The sequence below is a fragment of the Hyla sarda genome, chromosome 9, assembly GCF_029499605.1.
Source record: "Hyla sarda isolate aHylSar1 chromosome 9, aHylSar1.hap1, whole genome shotgun sequence".
Taxonomy (NCBI): Eukaryota; Metazoa; Chordata; class Amphibia; order Anura; family Hylidae; genus Hyla; species Hyla sarda.
Genome location: NC_079197.1, coordinates 56584952 through 56611111, shown reverse-complemented (window position 1 = coordinate 56611111; position 26160 = coordinate 56584952). Strand labels below are relative to the sequence as shown.

Sequence of the window (26160 nt, the reverse complement as noted above, 5' to 3'; positions counted from 1 at the left end):
CAGCTATGTGGACAATTGTTAATGTGCTTAGCGTAACACTTTTCTTGCTGTGATCCTGCTGTGGTTATTTCTTATCTCTCTTCTCACAGAGTGCCCTACAAACCCAGTGCATTAGCATATAGCACTGTACTGTGTAAACCATCATCCCAGGATAGTGCCAGCCTGTTTATTCCCATGCTGTTTCTCCAGTCATGGCATAGCAAGCAGGAGTATGCTATGCTGGGCTATGTTTAGCTAGGCAGCTTATGGAGAAAGTCTATATATGTGTATCACTTGAAAACATCCCAGTTTTGGTCTCAACCCCTTAAATGGAGTTAAAAAAAAAAATAGCTGTGCAACATGGAAGGGACTCCTAGGAGCTCAATAACAGCAGTGAAAGCACTACAATCACCTTGCCACCAATGCACTGTAGCTGGATAGGTAAAAGGAGCTGTACAATTTTAAGTTTTTATTTTTTATTTTTTTTATTTTAGTGTTCATGCCTGCCTCACTTATTACAGTTAGTAGATACAATAATTGATGCAACAACAATACAAAGAGTATGACAGTATATTTTTATTTTTGTTTGTCATACAACTGTACGTCAGTCAGGGTAAAATCTTTTATTTAGAGCTGCTTTGTAAAGCTATGACATCAGTCTTCCAGAACATAAGGATAAGAGTATAAGAAGTCATTTTTAATCTTCATTGTATTCTTATAGGGGAATTCTAGCGCAGGCAAAACCTTACTTCTACAGTTGGGTAACTTTTTTAAATCGTTTGTCTAAATGTATGTATATATATAAATAAATATAGAGTTTAAAAAATCGCAAACCTTGAGTATAATCATTCAGACAATGGTGTACAATAATAATGTGATCAAGTTTCGATGTAGTATTTTCATAGTTTATTCACAGTGGTAACTAAGACTAATCAGGAAAGCATTATTTTAGAAATAAATCATAGATGATCATTTATAATTCAGAAAAATCATTATAAATAAACAGCATTGTCGTAAACCCTCAAGAAAATTGCTACATAACAAAACATCCCTATTCAGTAAACTGTGAATACAATGCATGCTTCCAACCTGGGACACCCCAAACTAAACAGGCGTTTTACACCAGGTTTTCGGCGCTTCTTTGTGGGAGCTCCGGAAGAATCTCAGTGAGTTCTGAGCCCTCAGCCTGTGGAGTCTGCTGGCCTTTCCCAGTCTCTAGGGCTTGCTGGTGATATACCCTGTTGGCTGACAAACACATGAGAGCGTGTATCTGAAAGAAAAGGGAGACTAGTGTCTGCCTTTGGGTTCAAAATCTCCTATTAAAAATTCCCCTTGTTTTAATAACATACCCAAGAAGGTCCCAAATAAAAAAAAACATTTTTGTAACTTCCCATTACTACCTTTTTAGAGAAATTCTCTTTCAAAATATTTATATTAAATAAGCTGTATGTTATGAATATGAATTTCTTCACAATAGACCTATGCCTATTGTAAACTCTATGTATTCCTTCTTCTTGATTGCCATAAAGCTTTTTAGCCATACTTAACAATACATTTTTTTTTTAAGTAACACCACTCAAAGCTACTTATGTGAAAGGCTTAGTCCTAGAGAGAGCAAAAATGCATTCACGTACTTAGTCTGGTGGCCTACTTTTTTTTTTACCTTTTGAAGATGAATTAAGATGTGTTTAGTGGATGAAATTATTAGGTGATTAAAGTTAATATTTATTCTTAAAATTCAGACAGGTACTTGTATTATCTTGTAGAAGCAATGGTTTGAGTACCTCTGTAACATGACCTGTGTTGGATGTCACCATTTTTTTTTCTCACAGCTTCCAAATGAATCCATGAGAAGTTAAAAAAAACTCATGGAGCATCAAGATAAAATCAGTTAGGGTCCATACCAGTCTAGGAGCACCATATTAGAGATTTGTACAAGGCATCTTAACACAACCATGTGCATTCTTCTAAAAAAAAAAGAAAAAAAAAAAAAAAAACGATATGGCTCCATATGCATGGCAGAGCACTGTAGTTTCATACAGTAGAGCTGTATCTAATCAATGTATCACCATATGGTACTTTGTATGTCCCAGATATAATCCTCTTTTGAAGACATGCTTCTAGACATGAATAGCTTTGAATAATGGCATTTGATGGAGCATGTCTCTGTATAAAAAATGAAGACTACAGAAGTACAGTAGAGCCTTAAAGGAAATATAGAGCTGCAGACCCTGTTGGGTAGCTGTTAGGGTATTAAAGCAAACTGTATCTGGAGCTGATGGTTGCCAAACTTATAATATTGCCTACCAAGTTTCAAAGAGGTGGGGCCCAGATGCTCAAATGCCATGCCTCCTCAGTTGCCCTCCCAACCCTCCCATGATTGATGTACAGGGCCCTAGTTACACTGTCTAACAAAATTATTATTATTATTATTTTTTTTTTTTTTTTAAAGTTTGGCAACTACCATCAGCTCTAGGAGTACAATTTGCTTTTATACCCTACCAGCTATTCAACAGTGTCTGCTGCTGGTAGCAGCCAATACAGCTGACACCTTCCCTTTAATGTTCTATTTTCATGTACAATATCTTGTATTGCTTCAGATTTTATGCTGCAGACTTCAATGTAAACTAAATGACTGAACACAGCTTCAAATCTGCTTCATCAAATATGCACATGATACTGTGAGTGAATACTCCCTTAGAAAGTCTATATGTGGTCTATTATGGCTTCTTAAAACGTAGAGATTGAACACAGCTGTAATATGCATGAGACCATAGAATAATTTTTTTCTGTTATATTGGAATTCTTATTTGTGTTATATATGTGTACAGTATAATGACTTGTCTGTGATCTGGCTGGGGTTCTGAATAAACTTGGTTATAAAAAAAAGAAAAAATTGGAGGCATATATATATATATATATATATATATATATATATATATATATATAATATATTACATTAACCGTTCAGATGAGTTTACAGTTGAACTACTGTTTTTTTTATTGTATATGTTATGAGATCTGTTTAATGTTAATCCTAAAATATCATTTTATCTTTTATTTCATCCACAAAAAGAACTTGTAAGAAACAGCATCTGTGCTCCGTTTATGTTAAAACATGTCTTATGGAGAAGTACATTGAATGCTTGTATCATTGCCTATATGTGCATAGGTTATTTGTAATGTCCACTTCTGATGATTTCATCTCATTCAACTTTACACCTATAGATCATGTAAAACCTGTACTGTTGACACGCCAAAAAAGTCACCCAGACAGACACGTCTGAAATTTAATAAAGAAATATTTAATTGCTTAATTAAGCTCTTACATTCCATAATTAGTGATTCACAGCAATACCAAAAGAAGACAGAAATTATACTGTAAAACAAAAATGACACCTTTTGTCTGCTGGATCAAAACCACTTGATTAGAGGAGGGACAGGAAGTTGTGTGTTATGTATCCTATTATAAGAAACGCACAGGTTCAAGAAAGGCAGTATTTTGGATTGCAAAGACATTTTTGTTATTTACTTGTCTGCTACTCATAAGCAGCTGACAAGGTTCTTTGCTGCCAATTTGGTGAAACTATTCACATGAAGCAGAGTTTGAAGATGAACAAATAGGCTTGCACTGCTATATTCTTTATATATTTACTTTGCTGTCAGTTGTTATGGTCTTTTACTTAGTCTGAACTAAAGAAAATCCATATATAGTGCAAATACAGTTTATAGATTCTATAATTGTCTTCTGTAACTAAAGGACCCTTAGTCTTCTATAAATGAGGAAAACATTAGTGGAACAGGATAGATGTGAAGAGATTCAGGGCTCATCTGTACCCAGATTCCTGGCCCCTTATCTTTAGAACCTCAAACTAGACTCTATATCTAGACTGCACTAAATGTACTATGTATGCATCTGCCCAATGTCTCACTTATCTTATGTAAACTCTGGGATTATAATTGAAACTTAATTATATTGACAAACTAGCTGTCAAAATAAGGGACAATTTTGTTCTTTTTATGCATTAGAAATTATATATGTAAAATTCTCACCAGTTCCTGTGTATATTCAAAATCAGTGGAGAACATTTGCTAACACAAACTAATGTATAGTTCTTGTATTTATATTTGTATTTTGAACATATAGCTTAAACCCTGCATCCCCAACACTCAACTGCACAGCTGCAGTTGCAGAAGTAAAAGAATTACAGGAGTTAAGTCACCACAATTTAAAGAGCCAAGGCTTCTGACTCCCGTACATTGTTTACTCCCAGCTACACAGCAGTGCTAAACAGCTGAACAGCAGTGGTGCCTTGTGTCAGCACTGGATAAGCTATCAATATTTTTACCCCAAAAAACCCTTTAAAGGAAATCTGTACAGACAGGTACTGCAGGTGACACTGATGACAACGATACTTACCTGATCCCATTTCGTGCTCTGGTTCTCCCACTATCCTCTTTGTTATGTTCCATTCCGAGGCCAACTTGGAGCATGGGCGCAGCTTAGTGATGTCACCGCTGCTGTTTGCTAGCAGCGGGATTCAGAAGAGAAGCAGGATTGGTGACGTCATGAAGCTTTGCCCAAACTCCAAGTTGGCCCCGATATGGAACATACCGAAGAGAATAGTTGGATAACTGGAGCATGGAACAGGATCAGGCAAGCATCGTTGTCATCAGAGTACCGACAGGTAAGTGTAAGTGAAACTGACGACAGATTTCCTTTTAATGACCTAATTTGCTTTGACAGACTCTTATTGAAATTAATCTTGATCGATCCCATGCTGAAAAACAGACCCAATGGAAATACATCCATTAAGTTTCTGTTGGATCCTTTGTCTTCGTTTGTTTGTTTATGGCAAAAATAACACTTCAGACTATAATATTCTTTCTCCACAATGTTTCAACTTAGATGAAATTTAGACCACCACAGACATGAACATGGCCTTATATTTAATAATATTCACTGATTTATTCTAAGCTGTATTATTGAGGTATGCACACTTTTCATTGCATTACGATGTGCTATCACTGCTTAAAGCAAACTATATCACTATTGTTGCAGGCTGGTTGTAGTATCATTTTAGCAAGCTGATGAAGAGTAAATGTACTGTGTTTAGAAAATTGTCTCTGCTCCATCTAATATCCGGTTATGAAAAATTTACATATATATTTCTATATATTATTGGGCTTTTTTTAAATTAGATTTTCATTAAATGCAACCCAAAAATCCAGGATCCTTTTATGTGAAAATTAGGCATTGAGTGACAAGAACAGTTTTATCTTGAACAAAGTAATGCTGGCCACACATTGAGATCTGGTGAATCAGGCTGACTGGCAAACAAATTAATCACTGTCAGATTTGGCCATATACAGCCAAGTGCATGGCTAAATCTAATGAAATCTGATTGATGTTTCTATAACATTTAGAGGAATAAATTATTATTTGTGGGAAGAGTCGTAACTTGACGAAATCATAAACCGTTAGACCAAGCATATGTTATAAACATGTATATAGGTCTGAAGAAGTAGGATATTGCATAAGTTTCAGGCTGATTTGTTTGCTTTCTGATGTTATGTCAACAAGCATGGCATATAGTAGAAAGTATTTTGGGAATTAAATATCAAAAGGCACATTTCCATCTTTCCTTTCCTTTTTTCCTTCCCAAATCAGTTTCTATCAAAAGTATTCAATTGCTCATTAGGATAACTGCAAGGCCTGTTAATTTTCAAAGAAAATACTACTGTGCACGCAAGGGAGCCATCCTATTCATTGTACGTGATTCAGAAATGCATGCTTTCATGAACCCGACCAGGGTTATAAGGAAATTATTAAAGGATATCTCAGGCAGCATGGTCGCTGCTACAGGACCAAAACAGTGCCTATAACCATTGGTTACAAAAGATAAAAACAAAGACACCTATTTACACTATAGTGAAAATCTCCATTAATTACGGTATTATTATTATTTTTTTTACAAAAAGGGAATTGTTTTTAACAACAAATTTTGAGATGGAAACACCCCTTTTATTAATAAAGCGTGGCTGTCAGTTGGTGTGAAATATCCTAACAGTGTTATTGAGCTTGTAAATACTGTATAGGCTATTTGTAAACGAAAGAGAATTATAGCCAAGACAAATGGTTGCAAATGTCGTGCATGTGATTTGTGTATTTTCAATTTCCACCTACAGTATGTAGTCTGTTACTTTATATTTATAATAGTTATACTTAGGATAATAATATACAGTAGCACCATTTCCTGAGTTAAGGAACAAAGTACAATTTAAACAAGTAAACAGACTTTTTTTTTTATACCACATTGACTGTAAATTTCTATATGTATTTACTTCAAAAGTTTGATATTGTCCTACATCGAATGAGAACATACAGATCAGATATAACTGTCGATTTAAAGTTTGACCTCTAAGATGTGAGTATATGTGTTTAATTTATAAATATAGCAGAATATGACAGAAATAATTTGTGTTGGCAATCAACTCATGACACCAGTCCTTATACTGTATGGCCATTTTTACTGGAAGGTATCTGCAGTAAGATTGAATACAAATGGCAGACCAGCTATAGAAGCTACCAGATATGTTATTAAAACTCCAACATTAAAATGAAAAAGATAAAAAAAAAATATATGTTATGAACATAAAATGGTGAAGACATTTTTTACTCAGTCCCCAGCTTGGAGTCTAAAACTTTCGATCGCTTCGGCCAGTAACTCGAAGCACAGCATAGTTGAAAGATGCACCTATCATATATGTGAGCTGTAAAGGAACATACAGAAGAAAGAATATGCATTGTATAAACATGGATAATTGTTTTTATAATTTGTCTTAAAATACTTAAGAGCTATGATACAAGTTTTAGGGATTTCAAAGTGGGCAGTTGCCCCCTCCAAAAGTAACTTAAAGTGTACCCGTCAGATCCAATAATTTTTTTTTTTAAATATATCACTCAGTACCTAATCCTGGCGATATACATCTAATTTTTTTGTGTCTAGCACCTTTATTTATTTTTTTATTACACGTTTAATTTAGCTCACTAGTCTGAATTCCTCTCAAAGTGAGGGGGCGTGGCCTCACTGTGCAGGTCTCCGCCCCCTCCCTCAGTTTGCTTTCTGCTTACATCTCCTCTAGTATTAGCAAAACTACAACTCCCAGCTTGTCCTCACTGACAGTAGCGGGACACAAGCTGACAGTGGGAGGATTTTTCCTGCACTCATAGCTGTCAATCAAGGAAGTGTGTCCATGACATAGGTGATGATGCATGGACACCGCAGGACTAGTATGTGTCCATGCAGGCAGGGGGGGCAGTTGTTTTACTGGCTTTTTCAGAATTAAATACTGAAAATTTTCTAATGAAAGCAATTGCAAAACAAATTGGTTTTGCATGCTTTCCAACACGTCAAAAGTTTTTGTATCTGACAGTGCCCATTTAAATTCACCAGTGAATCCTTTCCTGTCAAAGAATACCAAAGTATATAGAATTAATACTTCACTGTCATAGACATAAACCCTTCACTGTCATAAACTACTAGGAAATGTACAATCAAACCTTTTCTACACTAGAAGATTATGTATTTTGAAAATATTGCTTAAGAAAACCGTCTTAAAATGGTTAGCTGGGAGGCAAAAGAGACATACCCTACTTCTCTTGTTATATGGGACCCTACTTTCTATATAATTAACCCTGTTTTGCTGGAAACATTTAAACATTTCAGATTTTGTAGAGGTTCTTGAGATTAAATGGCAACATGGAGCTGTATGACAGAGCTATAGTGCAACATGCTTAAAGGGGTACTCTGCCCCAAGGCATGTTATCCCCTGACCAAAGGATGTCTGATCGTGGGGGTCCCGTTGCTGGGGATGCCCGGGATCTTGGCTGCAGCACCCCACTTTCATTTCTGCACAGAGCAAACTCGCTTTGTACGTAATGACGGGCGATACAGGGGACGGAGCATCGGGATATCACAGCTCTGCCCCTTGTGATGTCATGGCCCTCCCCCTTAATGCAAATCTATGGGAGGGGGCTTGATGGCCACCACGCCCCCTCCCATAGACTTGTATTGAGGTGGCGGGCTATGATGTCACGAGGGGCGGGCCGTGATGTCACGAGGGGTGGAGCTGTGATGTCACGATGCTCCGGCCCCTGTAAGTTTGCTCTGTGCAGTAATGACAGCGGGGTGCTACAGCCGAGATCCCTGGGGTCCCCAGCGGAGGGACCCCCCCGCAATCTGACATCTTATCCCCTATCCTTTGGATAGGGGATAAGATGTCTAGGGGCAGAGTACACATTTAAAGTTATCTTAGACAAAATGTCCTGTCTTTCCTTGTGGCCCTAAAACAGAAATAATTGGTTTGAGTTTTGTGGGCAAACTATAGAGTAACTAGAAAAATAAAGTTCTATTGTTGAAATTCTTTTAAGTCTTTAAGTTTAAAGCAAAAGGAATGTATCTTACTTTTATAACTATTTGTTTTGTGATTTGTATTAGCACTTTAACTTACCAGAGCTACAAGAGTTGCACCTGCACCTACAAAGGCGGCAATGAAAAGGTGGAATGTCATCTGAAACTGTAAAACAAGATCAAGGTAATTTAAGACAATTTGTTGAAATTCAGTGAAATGTGTGAGACTTGGGACATTCTTTAACAAGGGAAGAAACTTGATTCAAACATCGATAAAGGAAAGAGTTCTTTATAGTCAAACTTTGCAATAATTTACATACCCTGGAATGTAGTAATGGCATACACAATGTTTTCTGCCCAGCAAGTTTGAGAAGCATTTACAATTTGCTTTCTGCCTGTCACCATATCTGAGAGTTCATTAGTGTGGATATAGCACCATCTAGGGGTGTTAAGTTGTATTACACCTTGTATTTCTTGTTATAAGAATTCTGCCTTCTGGGCGATGCTATGCATTGTGGGTTGTTGCAAGGCATTCGGGGAAGAAGAGGCAGTCCTTAGTCTCCTGGACACAAGACCAGAGCTGCTTTATATCTCTCCCTTCTAAAACTCCTAGTCTCCTGGACACAAGACCAGAGCTGCTCTACATCTCTCCTTTCTAAAATTCCACCATCTGTGTAACAGCATATCTGTTGAGTCACTAACCTCTGTTACTAGGGCATTATGGAAGCTAGAGCTGTTTAGATATTTGTATTACTACTCAAGGAGTTAACTGTGTAGATAATAGACTGTTAACTAGCCATACAATCCTATGTATAAGCAGCCATTTTGCCATGTGCTTCACTGTTATGTAATGTATGATAGTTGTTACAGTGGGGATGAAAAGTTTGGGCACCCCAGGTAAAAATTTGTATTAATGTGCATAAAGAAGCCAAGGAAAGATGGAAAAATCTCCCAACGTCATCAATTTACAGATTAGACATTCTTATAATATGTCAACAAAAGCTAGATTTTATCTCCATCATTTACACTTTCAAAATAACAGAAAACAAAAAAATTGCGTCTGCAAAAGTTTGGGCACCCTGCAGAATTTATAGCATGCACTGCCCCCTTTGCAAAGCTGAGACCTGCCAGTGCCATGGATTGTTCTCAATCATCATCTGGGAAGACCAGGAGATGTCAATCTCAAAGGTTTTAAATGCCCAGACTCATCTGACCTTGCCCCAACAATCAGCAGCATGGGTTCTTGTAAGCAGTTGTCTAGAAATCTGAAACTGAAAATAGTTGATACTCACAGAGCTGGAGAAGGCTATAAGAAGATAGCAAAACGTTTTCAGATGTCAATATCCTCTGTTCGGAATGTATCAGAAGAAAACCTCTTCTACGTCCTCACCACAAAAATCAGCATTTGAACTTTGCAAATGAACATATAGACAAGCCTGATGCATTTTGGAAACAAGTTCTGTGGACCGATGAGGTTAAAATTTAACTTTTTGGTCGGAATGAGCAAAGGTACATTTGGAAAAGAAGGGGGACAGAATTTAATGAAAAGAACCTCTTTCCAACTGTTAAGCATGGGGGTGGATCAATCATGCTTTGGGGTTGTATTGCAGCCAGTGGCACAGGTAACATCTCATGAGTAAAAGGAAAATTGATTCAATAAAATTTCAGCAAATTTTGGATGCTTACTTGATGCCATGTGTGAAAAAGCTGAAGTTAAAGAGAATCCACGGGGGATTACATCAAGAGGCATAAACTGAAGGTTTTGCAATGGCCTTCACAATCTCCTGACCTCAACATAATTGAAAATCTATGGATAGACCTTAAAGAGCAGTGCGTGACAGACAGCCCAGAAATCTCAAAGAACTGGAAGACTTGGCAAAGATACCTCAAACAAGAATTGAAAGAGTCTTGGCTGGCTACAAAAAGCATTTACAAGCTATGATACTTGCCAATGGGGGCAGTACAAGATATTAAATCTGCAGAGTGCCCAAACTTTTGCAGACGCCATTTTTTTCTTTTCGGTTATTTTGAAAGTGTAAATGATGGAAATAAAATCTAACTTTTGTTGACATATTATAAGAATGTCTAATCTGTAATTTAATGCCTTTTGGAGATTTTTCCATCTTTCCTTGGCTTCTTTATGCACATTAATACAACTTTTTACCTGGGGTGCCCAAACTTTTCATCCCCACTGTATACTTATACATGAACTTATACATATTGTTTGTATTCTTATAGTTTTACCACTTATTACAACCTGTTGACCAATAAACCTGTTGAACTACAAAGAACAGTCCTCTTATTTGGATTTTGTATGCTCTTTGCAGATGAACTTTAGATAAAACCTATACTAATGAATCATGAGGTCTAACTGCTAGAATCCACAACAATCCTGGGAAAACTAATTCGGGTTAAGAGTTTAATTATCTGTAGGGTCTATTCCTTCTTAAAGTTTGTAGGTGTTATGAAAACATCCAAACAAAGGAGTACACAAAAGAATAGACGGCCTACTGATGGTTGTTCGAAGAGCTTTGTAAAGAAAAAAGGATTCATGAATACAGTAGTATCATTTTTTCCATTGCATTTACATGCTTTTACATAATGAAACTGTAGAATTTGAACCAATGTACATATAAACAATATGATGCTTCAAGAAACTAACCTCACTAGTTTTGCAGATTGCAAGTAAACTGGTTCCACACACTTTTCCAGGGAAGGAGTTCCATGGTAAGACTCCTGAGAGGAAGGAAAGAAAAAAGTTATATAAAAATGACTAGTGTTGAGAAAGCAAATGTGTGATTTATAGCTTCACAAACCATTATTTTGTTTGTAAAGGGGTGTTTCAGGATTTTTTTTTTAAATTTGTGCCACAGAGGCTGTAAAATTAATGTAATTCATAATATAGTGTCTGTAACTATGTTTAATGGTGGTCTAGCAATTCTTATGTGATCTTTGCCCCAATGTTTTGTTTATTTTTAGCAGCATACAAAATGAGTATTTGACTTGGGTTTTCCCAGGTTGCAGTGCCGCCTGAGACATTACATTACTCATCAGGTGTTGAAAGGAGCCTGTCTGCCTCAATGGTTGGAGCGTCCACTTGGTGGTTGGGAGGGGGATCATTCTCCACAGCTCTGCAGGGAATTGTAGCTCCGGTGTGCTGCAAAGGGTGGAGTGGCTGATGTGTGGAAGGAAGAAGTGACCTCACACTTATAAACAAGAAATCCTGGGACTTGTAGTTGGAGGGAGGGAATTCCAACAGGAAATATCCATTTAGCAAAAAGAAAGCCAGTGTCTGGCAGGTACTAAGTACTGAAGTCATCTTATTGTGGAGAGCCCGTTAAATATTAAGTTGTGTAAAATATTTTCTTAGATAAGAATCTACTCAAAGCCCACTTTTATAGATAGTTGTAACTGTAAGGCCTGGACTATGCTGCCTTTTCATTAATAGTTTTTCCAACCCAAAACATCCCTAGAGCATTTTGGGTACAACTAGAGGCATATCTAAAAGAGCACAGGCCTTACAGCAAGCACACAAATGCCCATTATGGTGTCAGATTTTGTCACCCAAAGCATAGCTTCTACAGCAGGGGCAGCTGACAGCACTGTTCACCAATCACTGACCGAGGTAGGATACCAGTGATTTGAGGAGCGACGTTGTGACATCACGTCTACAGCTCTGGTAAAGCAGACTATAAGACCGGAAATGGGGCGCCCTGAATCCAGAGCTATGAGGGAGCAATAGGAGGCGAGTTCAAGTGTTATTTTTGTAGGCAGACTGAGGAAAGTAGCAAATTAAATAATTCCAATGGTCAACCCCTTTTAGATATCACACATGTGTATGTATATGCTTAGTTGTTCATGTAACCATGACTGCTATGTGAAAATCAAGGCTTACAGCTTTTTAGCCTCTCACACTTACCATACATGCGTGCATCAGCGCACAGATTACTGATGCCAGCTGAGGTCTTTGCTGGAACTGCAATAGACTGGCAGGTGACCCAAGTGTTGAAATAAATGTAGACGGGAACGGCGGAGCAGGCGAAGATTAAGATCCACAAGATGGTGACAGCGTATGTAACACCAACAAACTACATGGAAAATACCAACACAGGTCTATGTTACTACACAATACACAATGGTAAAGCATGAATAACATTGCTGATGTAGTAACATTGATGTAACAAGATCAAGGACCTGATGAAGACTATAGTTCTTCCTCGAAATGCATTGTCCTGTCTGTTTCCAATAAAACTTTTATTATTTTATGCTTGTGACAACTGTTTGAATTTGGTGATCCCTGTCAGTGCCTGTAAATATGCTTTGTTATTCCCCTTTGTTCCTCAGTTAGTCTTCCAATGTTGGCTGCTTTTCTGTGTCCCTCCTTGGATCCATAGCTGGGTACCGGCTGCTTCTGCAAATCCATGCTACACACTTGAAAATCTAATACCTTATGCCCTCTTCGATGTAGCGCTCAAAGCGTATCCAACACTTCCTTACTGCATGCTTCCTGCCTTTCACCCAGATAACAGCACATAGAGCCCCCTCTTTTTGATATTGTGTATCAAGATTTAACAACACTTATTGTATACCTTTTCTAACATTAGATTATAATTACCTTGTCAGGGTGTCCCAGCCACCTCCCTAAGCAACGGCAAAGCAATTCTAAGGTGTGGACTGGATGCCTTGATCGGGGACCTCTACTTTTGGGTGGTCCACCCGTGACAGTAGAGATAAGACCCCCTTTTATAGCATGTGGCTTAAACTCTCCCAGGATGTGTTTGATTGCAGTAGTAGTGTAAAATCCCTCTGCCAACAGTAGAATTCCAAACAAGAAAAAGAAGATGGCAATTCCATAAATTGCATATTGAAAGGCGTTGACCCTGTGCAGAGAAAAAACTATTAGTTAAAACAAATATGAAGAACATAGAATTCAAATGGATTTTGGTCATGAAGTTCAACATAGGGAAATTAGAGCAGCAATCCAGTAAATTTCTATTTTGCATACATAGAGGGACATTTAAGAAGACTGGTGTGAGTTTTGAAGACTTGCACCAAATTTATCAAAAGTCTTAGTCTTGTTAAATGTTATGGCTGTGCAACAATTGTACCAAATGTTGCCAAGACTTTAATACAATTGTTGCATAGAGCTCTTTAGCTAGTTGTGCCTTGCAGGGTTGACGTGCCCAGTGAAAACATCTAAATCTGGCCCTGTGCAACTTTTTTTGGGCCATTTCACTAAAAGTGGCACATGATAAATTAGTGACCACTCCACAAAGTGCTTTAAATAAGATCACTTAAAGGGGTATTCCAGGCCAAAACTTTTTTTTTATATATCAACTGGCTCCGGAAAGTTAAACAGATTTGTAAATTACTTCTATTAAAAAATCATAATCCTTCCAATAGTTATTAGCTTCTGAAGTTGAGTTGTTGTTTTCTGTTTAACTGCTCTCTAATGACTCACGTCCCGGGAGCTGTGCAGTTCCTATGGGGATATTCTCCCATCATGCTCCTGGGACGTGACATCATTATTGAGCAGTTAGGCAGAAAACTTCAGAAGCAAATAACTATTGGAAGGATTAAGATTTTTTAACCCCTTAACGACGCAGGACGTATATTTACGTCTTGCGCCGGCTCCCGCCATATGAAGCGGGATCGCGCCGCGATCCCGCATCATATCGCGTCGGTACCGGCGCTCATCAATGGCCGGGACCCGCAGCTAATACCACACATCATCGATCGCGGCGATGTGCGGTATTAACCCTTTAGAAGTGGTGGTCAAAGCTGACCGCCGCTTCTAAAGTGAAAGTGAAAGTGACCCGGCTGCTCAGTCGGGCTGTTCTGGACCACCGCGGTGAAATTGCGGCATCCCGAACAGCTTGCAGGACACCGGGAGGGCCCTTACCTGCCTCCTCGGTGTCCGATCGGCGAATGACTGCTCCATGCCTGAGATCCACTGTTAATACACGCCTGTGATCTGTGTAAAAGTTCAGTGTGTGCAATGTTATAGGTCCCTGTGGGACCTATAACACTGCAAAAAAAAAAAGTAAAAAAAAAGTGTTAATAAAGGTAATTTAACCCCTTCCCTAATAAAAGTTTGAATCACCCCCCTTTTCCCATAAAAAAAATTAAACAGTGTAAAAAAAATAATAAACATATGTGGTAGCCCTGCGTGCGTAAATGTCCGAACTATAAAAATATATCATTAATTAAACCAATGCGTCAATGGCGTACACGCAAAAAAATTGCATTTTTGGTCACTTTTTATACCATTAAAAAATGAATAAAAAGTGATCAAAAAGTCAGATCAAAACAAAAATCATACTGATAAAAACTTCAGATCACGGCGCAAAAAATGAGTCCTCATACCGCCCTGTACATGGAAAAATAAAAAAGTTATAGGGGTCAGAAGATGACATTTTTAAACGTATAAATTTTCCTGCATGTAGTTATGATTTTTTCCAGAAGTACAACAATATCCAACCTATATAAGTAGGATATCATTTTAACCGTATGGACCTACAGAATAATAAGGTGTAATTTTTACCGAAATATGCACTGCGTAGAAACGGAAGCCCCCAAAATTTACAAAATGGCGTTTTTTCTTCGATTTTGTCGCACAATGATTTTTTTTCCGTTTCGCCGTGCATTTTTGGGTAAAATGACTAATGTCACTGCAAAGTTGAAATGGTGACGCAAAAAATAAGCCATAATATGGATTTTTAGGTGGAAAATTTAAAGGGTTATGATTTTTAAAAGGTAAGGAGGAAAAAACGAAAGTGCAAAAACTGAAAAACCCTGAGTCCTTAAGGGGTTAATAGAAGTAATTTACAAATCTGTTTAACTTTCCGGAGCCAGTTGATATATAAAAAAGGTTTTGCCTGGAATACCCCTTTAATGGTCAGGGAATTTAAATGGTCTAAATGAAATTTAGCAGAAATTCACTGGGGGCAGCCTGTGACTTTTCCTGTGACAAATTTAGACAAAGAAAACAGTCTAAACCGATTGATATATGACCCTCCTAATGCTAAATCACGAGCATTATTCACGCTGTTATTTGTTTCATTTCAGGACTGTTGCACACATTTTAAACTCTTTTATTATGGGCACTCTCCTGTGTGGACGGGATGTTAGGCTGCTTTCACACTATAAAAATACCTCTGTTATAAACGCTCGTTATAAAAACCCTGCAAATTGTCCGTTAAACGGCCATTAGAAAATCCCATTATAATCTATGGGATTTTTCCAATAGCTGTTTTAACCCGTTATCGCCTGTTATTAATGTGACAGTAAGCCGTTATTTTGTGACAGGTGATAGTAACGGGAGAAATAGTGCATGCACTATTTCTCCCATTACTATAGCCTGTCACTATCTCCCATTACTATCGCCTGCTACCTCAGCCTTAAGAATTGTGAAGTCTGTCTCCCATGTTTGAAAGACATCCTATGAACCACCTTACTACCCTCCTATTCAACCTCCCTCTGAGAGCCATGCATAGAGTTCTGCTGTTGCCATATCTAATAGACCTGAAGTTCAAAGTCCTTTCTAACCTATGCAACTTCACTCTGGTTTTTCCTGCCACCTGCAAGTGTTCGGTAAGTATTTTTCCTGCCTGATTTTACAGCCATCTCATAGCATACACTGGTGGTTATATGTTAACTAAAGTTACTTGTTACTGAGTTTTTGCATTTTATATAAAAAAAACATCAAAGTAGACAAAGGAGTAAAGAATGCAGATTATTCATATATTAACTACAATAACTAAAACAAATGCACACACATCAAACACCAAAGCATCCACATTATATGAGATGCGTGGCTCCATCTCAAACCTCGCTGAACACAGGGCTCCGACAAGGAAGCCATGTGTGTATGCAAATCGGAGAATATGCATCAGAGCGATATGTAGGATCGTACCCTGAACCATAGCCACAGTGACTTTCTGAGCATCAAATGTACCAATAAGTCTGAAATTACACATGCAGTTAATGGTACAATTATGGTTAGATTTGTGAGCCAAAGCCAGGAATGATATTTAAAAGAAGAAAAAAAAATGACCTTTTTCCTGTGTATGCACTGCAAATTGCTGTTATAGAGTTAACCCCCTTAAGGACCAAGCTAATTTAAACCTGTATGCCCCTCAAAGACCAGGCCTGTTTTTTTCAAATCTGGGATGTATGTCTTTATTAGAGTACTAGCTGAGTACCCGGTGTTGCCCGGTTTTTCCTTCCTAATCCTTGTTGGGGAGGAAAATAAACAAAGGAGGAAGCTTTTGACTTCATATCCCATCCTCATATATTGTTGTCATATCCCGACCTCCTATCCCGTCTTCCTATCCCATCCTCCTATCCCATCCTCCTATCCCGTCCTCCTATCCCGTCCTCCTATCCCGTCCTCCTATCCCGTCCTCATATCTCGACCTCCTTTCCCATCCTTCTTTCCCGTCCTCCTTCTCCGTCCTCTTATCCAGTCCATCTATCCCGTCCTCCTATCCCGTCCTCCTATCCCGACCTCCTATCCCGACCTCCTATCCCGTCCTCCTATCCCGTCCTCCTATCCCGTCCTCCTATCCCGACCTCCTATCCCGACCCTCCTATCCCGGACCTCCTATCCCGACCCATAATTTGTGCACCAGGTAGTGAAATATCTCCAGCCGTACGGAAGTTGTGTGGGAACATACATTTCCCATTGATTTGCATAGGACTTTAAACAAAAACCCCGACCCTTACAAATGGGGGTAGTTAAGGGTTAAATTAACTTTCCTATATTTTAAGTGGACATATAAGTAACATGTGACCAAGTATTATCTAAATATCTCCAGCCGTTTGGAAGTTATGCAGTAACATATATTTCCCATTGACTTTTATGGAACTTTAAACATAAACCCCGCCCCTGGCAAATGGGGGTGAGTAAGGGTTAAATCACCTATCCTATGATTGTTGTTGACATATCAGTAACATGTGTGCAAAGTTTCATGTTAATATCTTTAGCCGTTTGGACGTGATGCTGGAACATACACACATACATTCATACATACACACACTCGTTGAGTTTTATATATATAGATAACTCTGGTAATGTTTTGCCTATGAAAATAATTCTGACATTTTTTTTTTTTGTCACAAGTTGTACTACATGTAAATAGTAAAAGTGAATCAATATCATTTTACATTTTTTATTTACAATGCAAAAAATTATAATGTCACATGTCTACTTTATTTTGTAACCTTTTTTTCAAAATTATTATTCACACTTTAGATGTATTTGAAGCCTAACCATTTTACTTGACATTTTGAAAAGAACATCCTTTTTTATGTGCTAAGCAAGATTTGCAGCATCTAAGAGGTGGTAAAACATAGGAACCCCCCCCCCCCCCCCCCCCAATGTCCCCATTTTAAAAACTAGACCCCATAAGGCATTCACCTGGGGGTAGAAGGTAGAAAGAGTATTTTAATGCCGTATTTTGGCAGGGATTTTTATAAAGTCAGTTGAAAAAAATGAAATGTCCTTTTTTTCACAAATGCATCATTTGTGGGACATATCTTTTATACATCCCTTTTGAAATGGAGGAAATGCACCCCATGTATTATTCCGCTGTTCATCTCTTGTTCCGCAGTACCCCCGCTTAGGTCCTATTTGGTTGTTTGGCTGCATGGTGGGACCCAGAAGGAGAAGAGCGCTATTTAGATTTCAGGACCTCATTATATGAATTAAAGCCCGCACTCCATGCCTGGAAAGGATTTTCACTGTCAGAACCATACCGTACCCCCACAAGTCACCCCTTTTTTAAACATACTCCTAAAATGTATTCATCTACAGGCTTATTGTGCATGTGGGTCACAAAGTTTATGTCAGAGAGAGATTTGAATGGTATTTTCTCCACAAAATTTAGATTTTTCTTTTAGCAACAGAAAAAAAATGACCTTGTTGATGCTATGTTAAAAAATATGCAGCATACTGGTGGTAGCAGACTAAAACAAAGTAAAAATTAATATTTCTCAAGGAAATGTCCACAAAAGAATATCTCCCAGTACATATGACTATGTCCTGCTATTTGTACAGTATAGTAACAGATGTGGCAGTTGGTAGCTTTTGGTAGATGTGGCAGTTGGTAGCTATTGGTAGATGTGGCAGTTGGTAGCTATTGGTAGATGTGGCAGTTGGTAGCTATTGGTAGATGTGGCAGTTGGTAGGTGGAGAAAAGAAGCAAAAATGTTGCCAAAATGAACAAGTTCGCAGGATGAAAGCGCAGCTGCAGGGCTATTTGTCACTTTTTCTTTTTTTTTTTTACTAAGGGACTGGTCGTACAACGTCTCTTTAGCAGAATCAATCCCTCTATAAGGGACGGACATGCCAAGTGACATTGGCACAACATAATAGCTCCTGCCCGGCAAGGTAGGAACAAGAATGAGCACAAAACAACCATTCCCCTTTCAAACATACTATGATACCGTGTCCAGCACCATCTATGGTATATAACAGCAAAGGATCACTGATTCCCAGGATCCTGTCAGCCCTTTTTTTATTGATCAGGAATAGCTCAAGTATTAAGTACCCTCCAAATACAAAAAAAACTCTACCCATGCCACCAGGCGGTACTTAAAAAAAATTACCGCTTCATATTGCATGACATAGTCATAATAACTGGAGAAAGAAAAATATATATAACGATATAATTTGGTTCAAAATTTGAAAAAAAATACAATTTCAGTTAAATTACTTTTATATATGACATTTTTTACTTCACGGTATGCATGTAGAGGGATAATGAGAAGGTTCTGTTTTACATTTGTGAGGTTTTACTTCACGGTATGCATGTAGAGGGATAATGAGAGAGTCCTTTTGTAGATTTGTGATGTTTTACCTCACAGTATACAAGTAGAGAGATAATGAGAAGGTTGTTTTACATTTGTAGATTTGTGAGGCTTTACCTCATGGTATACATATAGAGGAATAATGAGAAGGTTCTTTTGTAAATTTGTGAGGTTTTATTCAGTCCATCTATCCCGTCCTCCTATCCCGACCTCCTATCCCTCCTACCTCACGGTATACATGCAGAGGGATAATGAGTAACTGAAGAGGGATATGAGGAGCAATTGGATAATGAAAAAAAAAAGAGTAAAAGGGATGAATAATGGGGATATGAAAATTTATTAATAATCATGGGATGTATGGTACAATTTGAAACATTCCTTGATATGGAGAGCGGGTTTCTCAGAGCATGTGTCACACTGATAACTGGTTTCTCTCCATCTCCTTTGCTTGGCAAACACCCAACATCTTTTGAAGGGTCTGTGTTTTTTTCAGGAGTAGGGGGTATTTGTTGGCCTGGGACTATACGACTAGCCTGACTAGTAGAAGGCTGCTCATCCCTCCCCTCCTAGGCCTGGCCTTGTAACAAAAATTCTAGTATCACCTTTTCTTGGAAATCAAGGTATGTTCCTTGATTCCCTGATTTTTTGAAAAGGATGAAAGAATTACAGAGGGCCACCTGCATGAGGTATATTGACAGTTTCTTATACCACATGCTGGATTTCCTGACTGCATTATAAGTAGTGTTGCTCGTGAATATAGCACTATATATTCGTAATTACGAATATATATATTTTTTTTCACAGTACACATCACAGTGATCATCCCTCTCTGCTTCCAGCTTGTGTGGTCTAAAGAAGGCTCTAATACTACTGCGTGAGACTGGCGTACGAATTTTCGCATTTGCGGTTTTTCGCTTATGCAAATTTTCACATATGCTAATTTTCATTTATGTTAATTTTAGCATATGCGAATTTTCGCACATGCGAAAATATGACGCAAATATTACGAATATGCATATTTTGCGAATATATGACGAATATTCGGCCATATATTCGTGAAATATCGCAAATTCGAATATGGCCTATGCTGCTCAACACTAATTATAAGGTTGCAGTAACTGGTCCGCCAGGTCCACCCCACCCATATATTTGTTGAATTCCTGTACACAGGATGGCTTGCGAACAGTAGAAGTGGTGTGCCGTACAGGAATGTCCACACATGTATCAGGATGTATTGTGGATAACATACAGAGGCCCCTGATTTCCCCACGCCTTAGCTTTTGGCGAACGAGTGGTTTGGGGGAGCTCTTTCTGATTTCGGCGTATAGTGCCACATCCAACAGTTTTTCTTCTGGCAAGATTTTGATAAAGGGGTACACTAGTATAATAATTGTCTGTGTATAAAAAGGGGATGAATAAGTTGCCACACAACTTTTACAGCCACATTGAGGGAGGGAGGACATTCAGGGGGGGCCAATTGACTGTCTTTCCCCTCATAAATTTTAAACCTGTGGGTGTACCCAGATTCACTTTCGCATAATTTGTAAATTTTCAAGCTGAAACGTGCCTTTTTACCCGGAATATATTGCCGAAAGCTTAGACGTCCCTTGAAAAGAACAAGGGACTCATCTATAGAGATGCTTTTTTTCGGGGGTATATATAACAAATTTTTCATTTAAATAATGGACCAGTGGCTGTATTTTATAAAGCCAGTCAAAGTTGGGATCATCTCTTGGGGGGGCACTGTGAATTGTCGCAAAAATGGAGAAAGCGTAATATGGCTTCAAAGCGCCATACAAGGGGGTATTAAAAAGAACGTCTTCCGACCAGTATGACCTCAGAGTCGGTTTTTTAATAATGCCCATATTAAGGATGAGGCCCCCAAATTTTTTCATTTCTGCCTCATCCACTGGGCGCCACACATTCGGTCTGGCATATTGGGAGTCGGATTGGAATCTATAAATTGTGTGGCATATAGATTTGTTTGCTCAATCATTAAGTTAATGAGCTGCTGACTAACATTTTTTTTTTTTAAAGTCAGCCTCCGTATACCCCTCCACATTCATATGGATTCCCACATCGGAAGTGAATTTCGGAATCTGGGGTGAATAGGATTCTGTGGGAACCCAGTTACGGACTGCGCTGTTCCTCAAACTCCTGATCGCTGCTATAGCTGGAGGACGGAATCACAAACTCCTCCCACTCACTTGCACTCTCCTCAGAGTATAGCAACTGCCTACTCCACAGTGTAACGCCTGCCGGACATATCACTTCTGATATGGTATGTAACTACCCTAAACTAATATAGATATATAGATATATATATATATATATATATATATATATATATATATATATATATAAATTAGTAGAAATCCACAGCACACAAAATGATGAAAGTGCAAAAAAATTTTATTCCATATCTTGGTGAAAGTTACAGCGACGTTTCAACCAGCTCTCCTGGTCTTTCTCAAGCATAACACAAGTGAATAAAGCCATCATTCTTATAGGCCACACAATTACAGATACAATTAATACAAAAGTGTACAAAATCATAGTATAACAAAGTATATATCACTCCAAACTAAACAGATAGTGCACAGTGTATAAATGCAAATATATCAAAAAGTTTCCACAGAATCATATATATGTGCAATCCCAAAATTATTAAGTAATCCCTAATAGGGTCCTGATGATTACTCAGGACAGATGTGTACATGTGAATTAAAATATTAAAAACAAGATATCTGCAGTAACGCTAATGGGAAAAACTCACCACAGTAATGGAGAATGCAAGCGTGGGTAGATTCAAACTGCGCATGTGCGCCAGGGATCTGTAACGGAAGTCTGAGGGCGCATAGGACCTGTAGTCTTGGTGATAGTACACAAGGTAAGAGTGTCGGTACTTCTGCGCACGCGCGCAGCGTTCCAAGCCTCACTCTCATCCCCGGACCTAAACATACTGTTTGCGCTCCAAGCCTCATTCTGAGGCTACCGAGTGTCAAAATCACCATGGCATAATGTCACATGACCTAACTAAAGGAACATAAAGATGGTGTAAAAATAAAGTAAATAAAGTAAAATAAATAAAAAAAAAATATAATAATAAAGTGTTCATCTGGAATGGTCCAGTCTGGCATGATTTAGTTAAAGTCACATATTATCAAGGAGTCGTGCCATTACAGTTCCAGATCACGGACACAATGAAGTGTCCGGATCCAAATCCGCTGGAGCATGGTATCCAGTGGCAACCATGGTCGGAGGTCATCACTTTCACCAGCTCCCAATTGCACCTTCCCTGTTATGTCTTAGGCTCAAGCAAGGACTATTCACATGCTCCTAGTGGAACTGCGTCCACCCGGGACCCACTCCGTTGCTGTTGGCAACAGCAGAAAGGAAATAATAAATAAATAAAATTGAAAAAATAAAATTATAAAAAAATGAAAATATATATATATATATATATATAAGAATCAAATGATGAAAATAAGAATAGATAAAGAAATAATAAAATAAAAAAAATAAAAAAAATAATAAAATACTAAAAAATAAAAATTAAAAATAAAAATAAATTAAAGTATAAAAAATAAAATAATTGAAAAAAATGAATAGGTTATATATAAATGGGAGAATCTCTGAATTTATCAATGAGTACTATGCACCCCAAACTTCCAACAGATCAAACAAACAATACATATAGCAAAAACAATAATTTATTTAGTGACAATGACAATCCAGTGAGTGACTGTATTTCCCATCCAGTTACTGCAGAAAAAAGAGAAAGAAAGAACATGGTTAGTAGAATTCCTAAAAAAAGAAGAACCACCAATTCATAATATAATAATATAAATCACTTGTGTTAAATACACTGGTTTCTGTGAAACACATTCCGGAGGGGAATCTAAGAACAACTACTTCCCCAATACTCTATGTGAAATTTTAAAGTCCACATTCAGACCATGTGGTTTTAATGAATTTAAAGTGTAAATCCATCTCAGCTCCAACCTTTTTAGATGTCCCTGTCTGTCTCCACCCCTCTTCAGAGGTGGTACATGATCTAGGACCATGAATTTTAAATCTCTCTCACCATGTGAAAATTCCGAAAAATGTTTAGATACGGGCAGATCAAGTTTTTTCTTGCGTATTGCATACCTATGCTGATTTAGTCTAGTCTTGAGGTCCCATGTGGTCTCACCCACATAAACAAGACCACATGGGCACCACAAGACATAGACCACAAAAGGTGTATCGCAGGTAAGATATTGTTTAATAAGAAAATTCTGTCCTGTGGATGGATGGACAAAGACATCACCCTTGACCATCAATCCACAGTTAACGCAGGATCTGCAGGGAAAGCTGCCTTTCCTAAAAGTCGTAAGATACTATTGGCCACTTTTCTTCATAGAAATATCTGCCCTCACCAACCTATCCTTCAAATTAGTTGGTCTCCTATAGGCCATGATGGGAGGTGACCTCAGCTCTGGGATATGTGAATATCCCCCAAGTAGATGCCAATGTTTTCTGACAATTTTGCCAATGTCTGGAGAAAGATCATTATATGTTGAAATAAATGCTAAACGTGGGTCCAAAGATCTTCTAGTGTGTCCCAAAGTAAGCCCTCTCTGTGTCCTATCTATCCTGTCTTTTTGTTTCTCAATCAAGCCCATGGGATATCCTCTATCCCTAAAGTTTTTTACCATTTTTTCCAAGGCCCTATCAAATTTCTCTTCTGAATCTGTGACCCTCCTTGCCCTAAGTAATTGACTATAGGGCAAGGAGTTCACCATGGACCTGGGATGGCAGCTATCAAATTTGAGTAATGTATTGCAATCCGTATCTTTCACAAAAAGATCTGTGGTTAAGTGATGTTCCTGTATTGTAATCAATACATCAAGGAAGCTTACCGATACATGAGAGTGTGTCAAAGTGAAGCGAATATCTGGATCCTGTTCATTAAGGTAATTCTGAAATGATAGTAAATCTGTCAAAGTGCCGGTCCATATCAAAAAGACGTCGTCTATGTACCTCCACCACTCCAGAATAAATCTGGAGTGGTGGGATACATAGACGTAGCGCTCCTCAAACCATGACATGAAAATGTTGGCATACGTTGGCGCAACGTTGCTGCCCATAGCGGTACCCCGCCTTTGTAAATAGAATTGATCATTAAAGGTAAAGTAGTTGTTCTCAAGTACAATACGAAGCAAAGCAACAATAAAGTCAGTCTTAATAGATGAAAAATTAGCCTCTTGTAAAGATGTGGTGACCGCCTCCACACCCCCATCATGTTGGATGGAGGTGTAGAGACTCACCACATCGAAGGAAGCGATAATGGCTCCCTCCGGAATCTCAATATTTTCAATTTTGGAGAGAAAATCTGAAGTATCTCTAATATAAGACTTGGCCTTTGTTGCAAATGGTCTCAGTACCTTATCGAGAAAGATGGAAATTCTGGACGTAATGGAATTTTTACCTGAAACAATTGGGCGACCTGGTGGATCCACCAGGTCCTTGTGCACCTTCGGTAGGAGGTAAAGTTGAGGTGTCACCGGAAAAAGAACTGTGAGATACCTCTGTACATCATCATCAATCACAGACATACTCAGACCCATCTCCAAAATTGTTTTAATTTTTCTCTCAATAGTAAATTTTGGATCCCCTGATAATAATTCATAGACCGCCCAATTGTTTCAGGTAAAAATTCCATTACGTCCAGAATTTCCATCTTTCTCGATAAGGTACTGAGACCATTTGCAACAAAGGCCAAGTCTTATATTAGAGATACTTCAGATTTTCTCTCCAAAATTGAAAATATTGAGATTCCGGAGGGAGCCATTATCGCTTCCTTCGATGTGGTGAGTCTCTACACCTCCATCCAACATGATGGGGGTGTGGAGGCGGTCACCACATCTTTACAAGAGGCTAATTTTTCATCTATTAAGACTGACTTTATTGTTGCTTTGCTTCGTATTGTACTTGAGAACAACTACTTTACCTTTAATGATCAATTCTATTTACAAAGGCGGGGTACGGCTATGGGCAGCAACGTTGCGCCAACGTATGCCAACATTTTCATGTCATGGTTTGAGGAGCGCAACGTCTATGTATCCCACCACTCCAGATTTATTCTGGTGTGGTGGAGGTACATAGACGACGTCTTTTTGATATGGACCGGCACTTTGACAGATTTACTATCATTTCAGAATTACCTTAATGAACAGGATCCAGATATTCGCTTCACTTTGACACACTCTCATGTATCGGTAAGCTTCCTTGATGTATTGATTACAATACAGGAACATCACTTAACCACAGATCTTTTTGTGAAAGATACGGATTGTAATACATTACTCAAATTTGATAGCTGCCATCCCAGGTCCATGGTGAACTCCTTGCCCTATAGTCAATTACTTAGGGCAAGGAGGGTCACAGATTCAGAAGAGAAATTTGATAGGGCCTTGGAAAAAATGGTAAAAAACTTTAGGGATAGAGGATATCCCATGGGCTTGATTGAGAAACAAAAAGACAGGATAGATAGGACACAGAGAGGGCTTACTTTGGGACGCACTAGAAGATCTTTGGACCCACGTTTAGCATTTATTTCAACATATAATGATCTTTCTCCAGACATTGGCAAAATTGTCAGAAAACATTGGCATCTACTTGGGGGATATTCACATATCCCAGAGCTGAGGTCACCTCCCATCATGGCCTATAGGAGACCAACTAATTTGAAGGATAGGTTGGTGAGGGCAGATATTTCTATGAAGAAAAGTGGCCAACAGTATCTTACGACTTTTAGGAAAGGCAGCTTTCCCTGCAGATCCTGCGTTAACTGTGGATTGATGGTCAAGGGTGATGTCTTTGTCCATCCATCCACAGGACAGAATTTTCTTATTAAACAATATCTTACCTGCGATACACCTTTTGTGGTCTATGTCTTGTGGTGCCCATG

General features: G+C 38.3%; 1 protein-coding gene and 1 long non-coding RNA gene across 3 annotated transcripts in view; one reads left to right on the top strand and one right to left on the bottom strand.

The window, feature by feature from the left end:
• Nucleotides 1–533: 533 nt before the first annotated feature.
• Nucleotides 534–26160, bottom strand: part of PLP1 (proteolipid protein 1) — a 78569-nt gene continuing 52942 nt past the window's right edge. Inside the window, exons 3-7 of one of the 2 annotated variants that reach the window (XM_056541507.1) lie at nt 13009–13273; nt 12313–12481; nt 11056–11129; nt 8494–8559; nt 534–1249 (exon numbers count right to left, since the gene is read on the bottom strand). In XM_056541507.1, the coding sequence (XP_056397482.1) occupies nt 1097–1249; nt 8494–8559; nt 11056–11129; nt 12313–12481; nt 13009–13273 (727 nt within the window). In that variant the 3' untranslated portion in view covers nt 534–1096. Of the gene's footprint in view, nt 1250–3263; nt 6754–8493; nt 8560–11055; nt 11130–12312; nt 12482–13008; nt 13274–26160 lie in introns of those variants that run through there. The other variant, XM_056541508.1, reaches the window with a different exon arrangement.
• Nucleotides 18216–26160, top strand: part of LOC130292058 (uncharacterized) — a 61615-nt gene continuing 53670 nt past the window's right edge. Inside the window, exons 1-2 of the long non-coding RNA XR_008848069.1 lie at nt 18216–18786; nt 21243–21486. This is a non-coding gene — a long non-coding RNA (uncharacterized LOC130292058). The remainder of the gene's footprint in view (nt 18787–21242; nt 21487–26160) is intronic.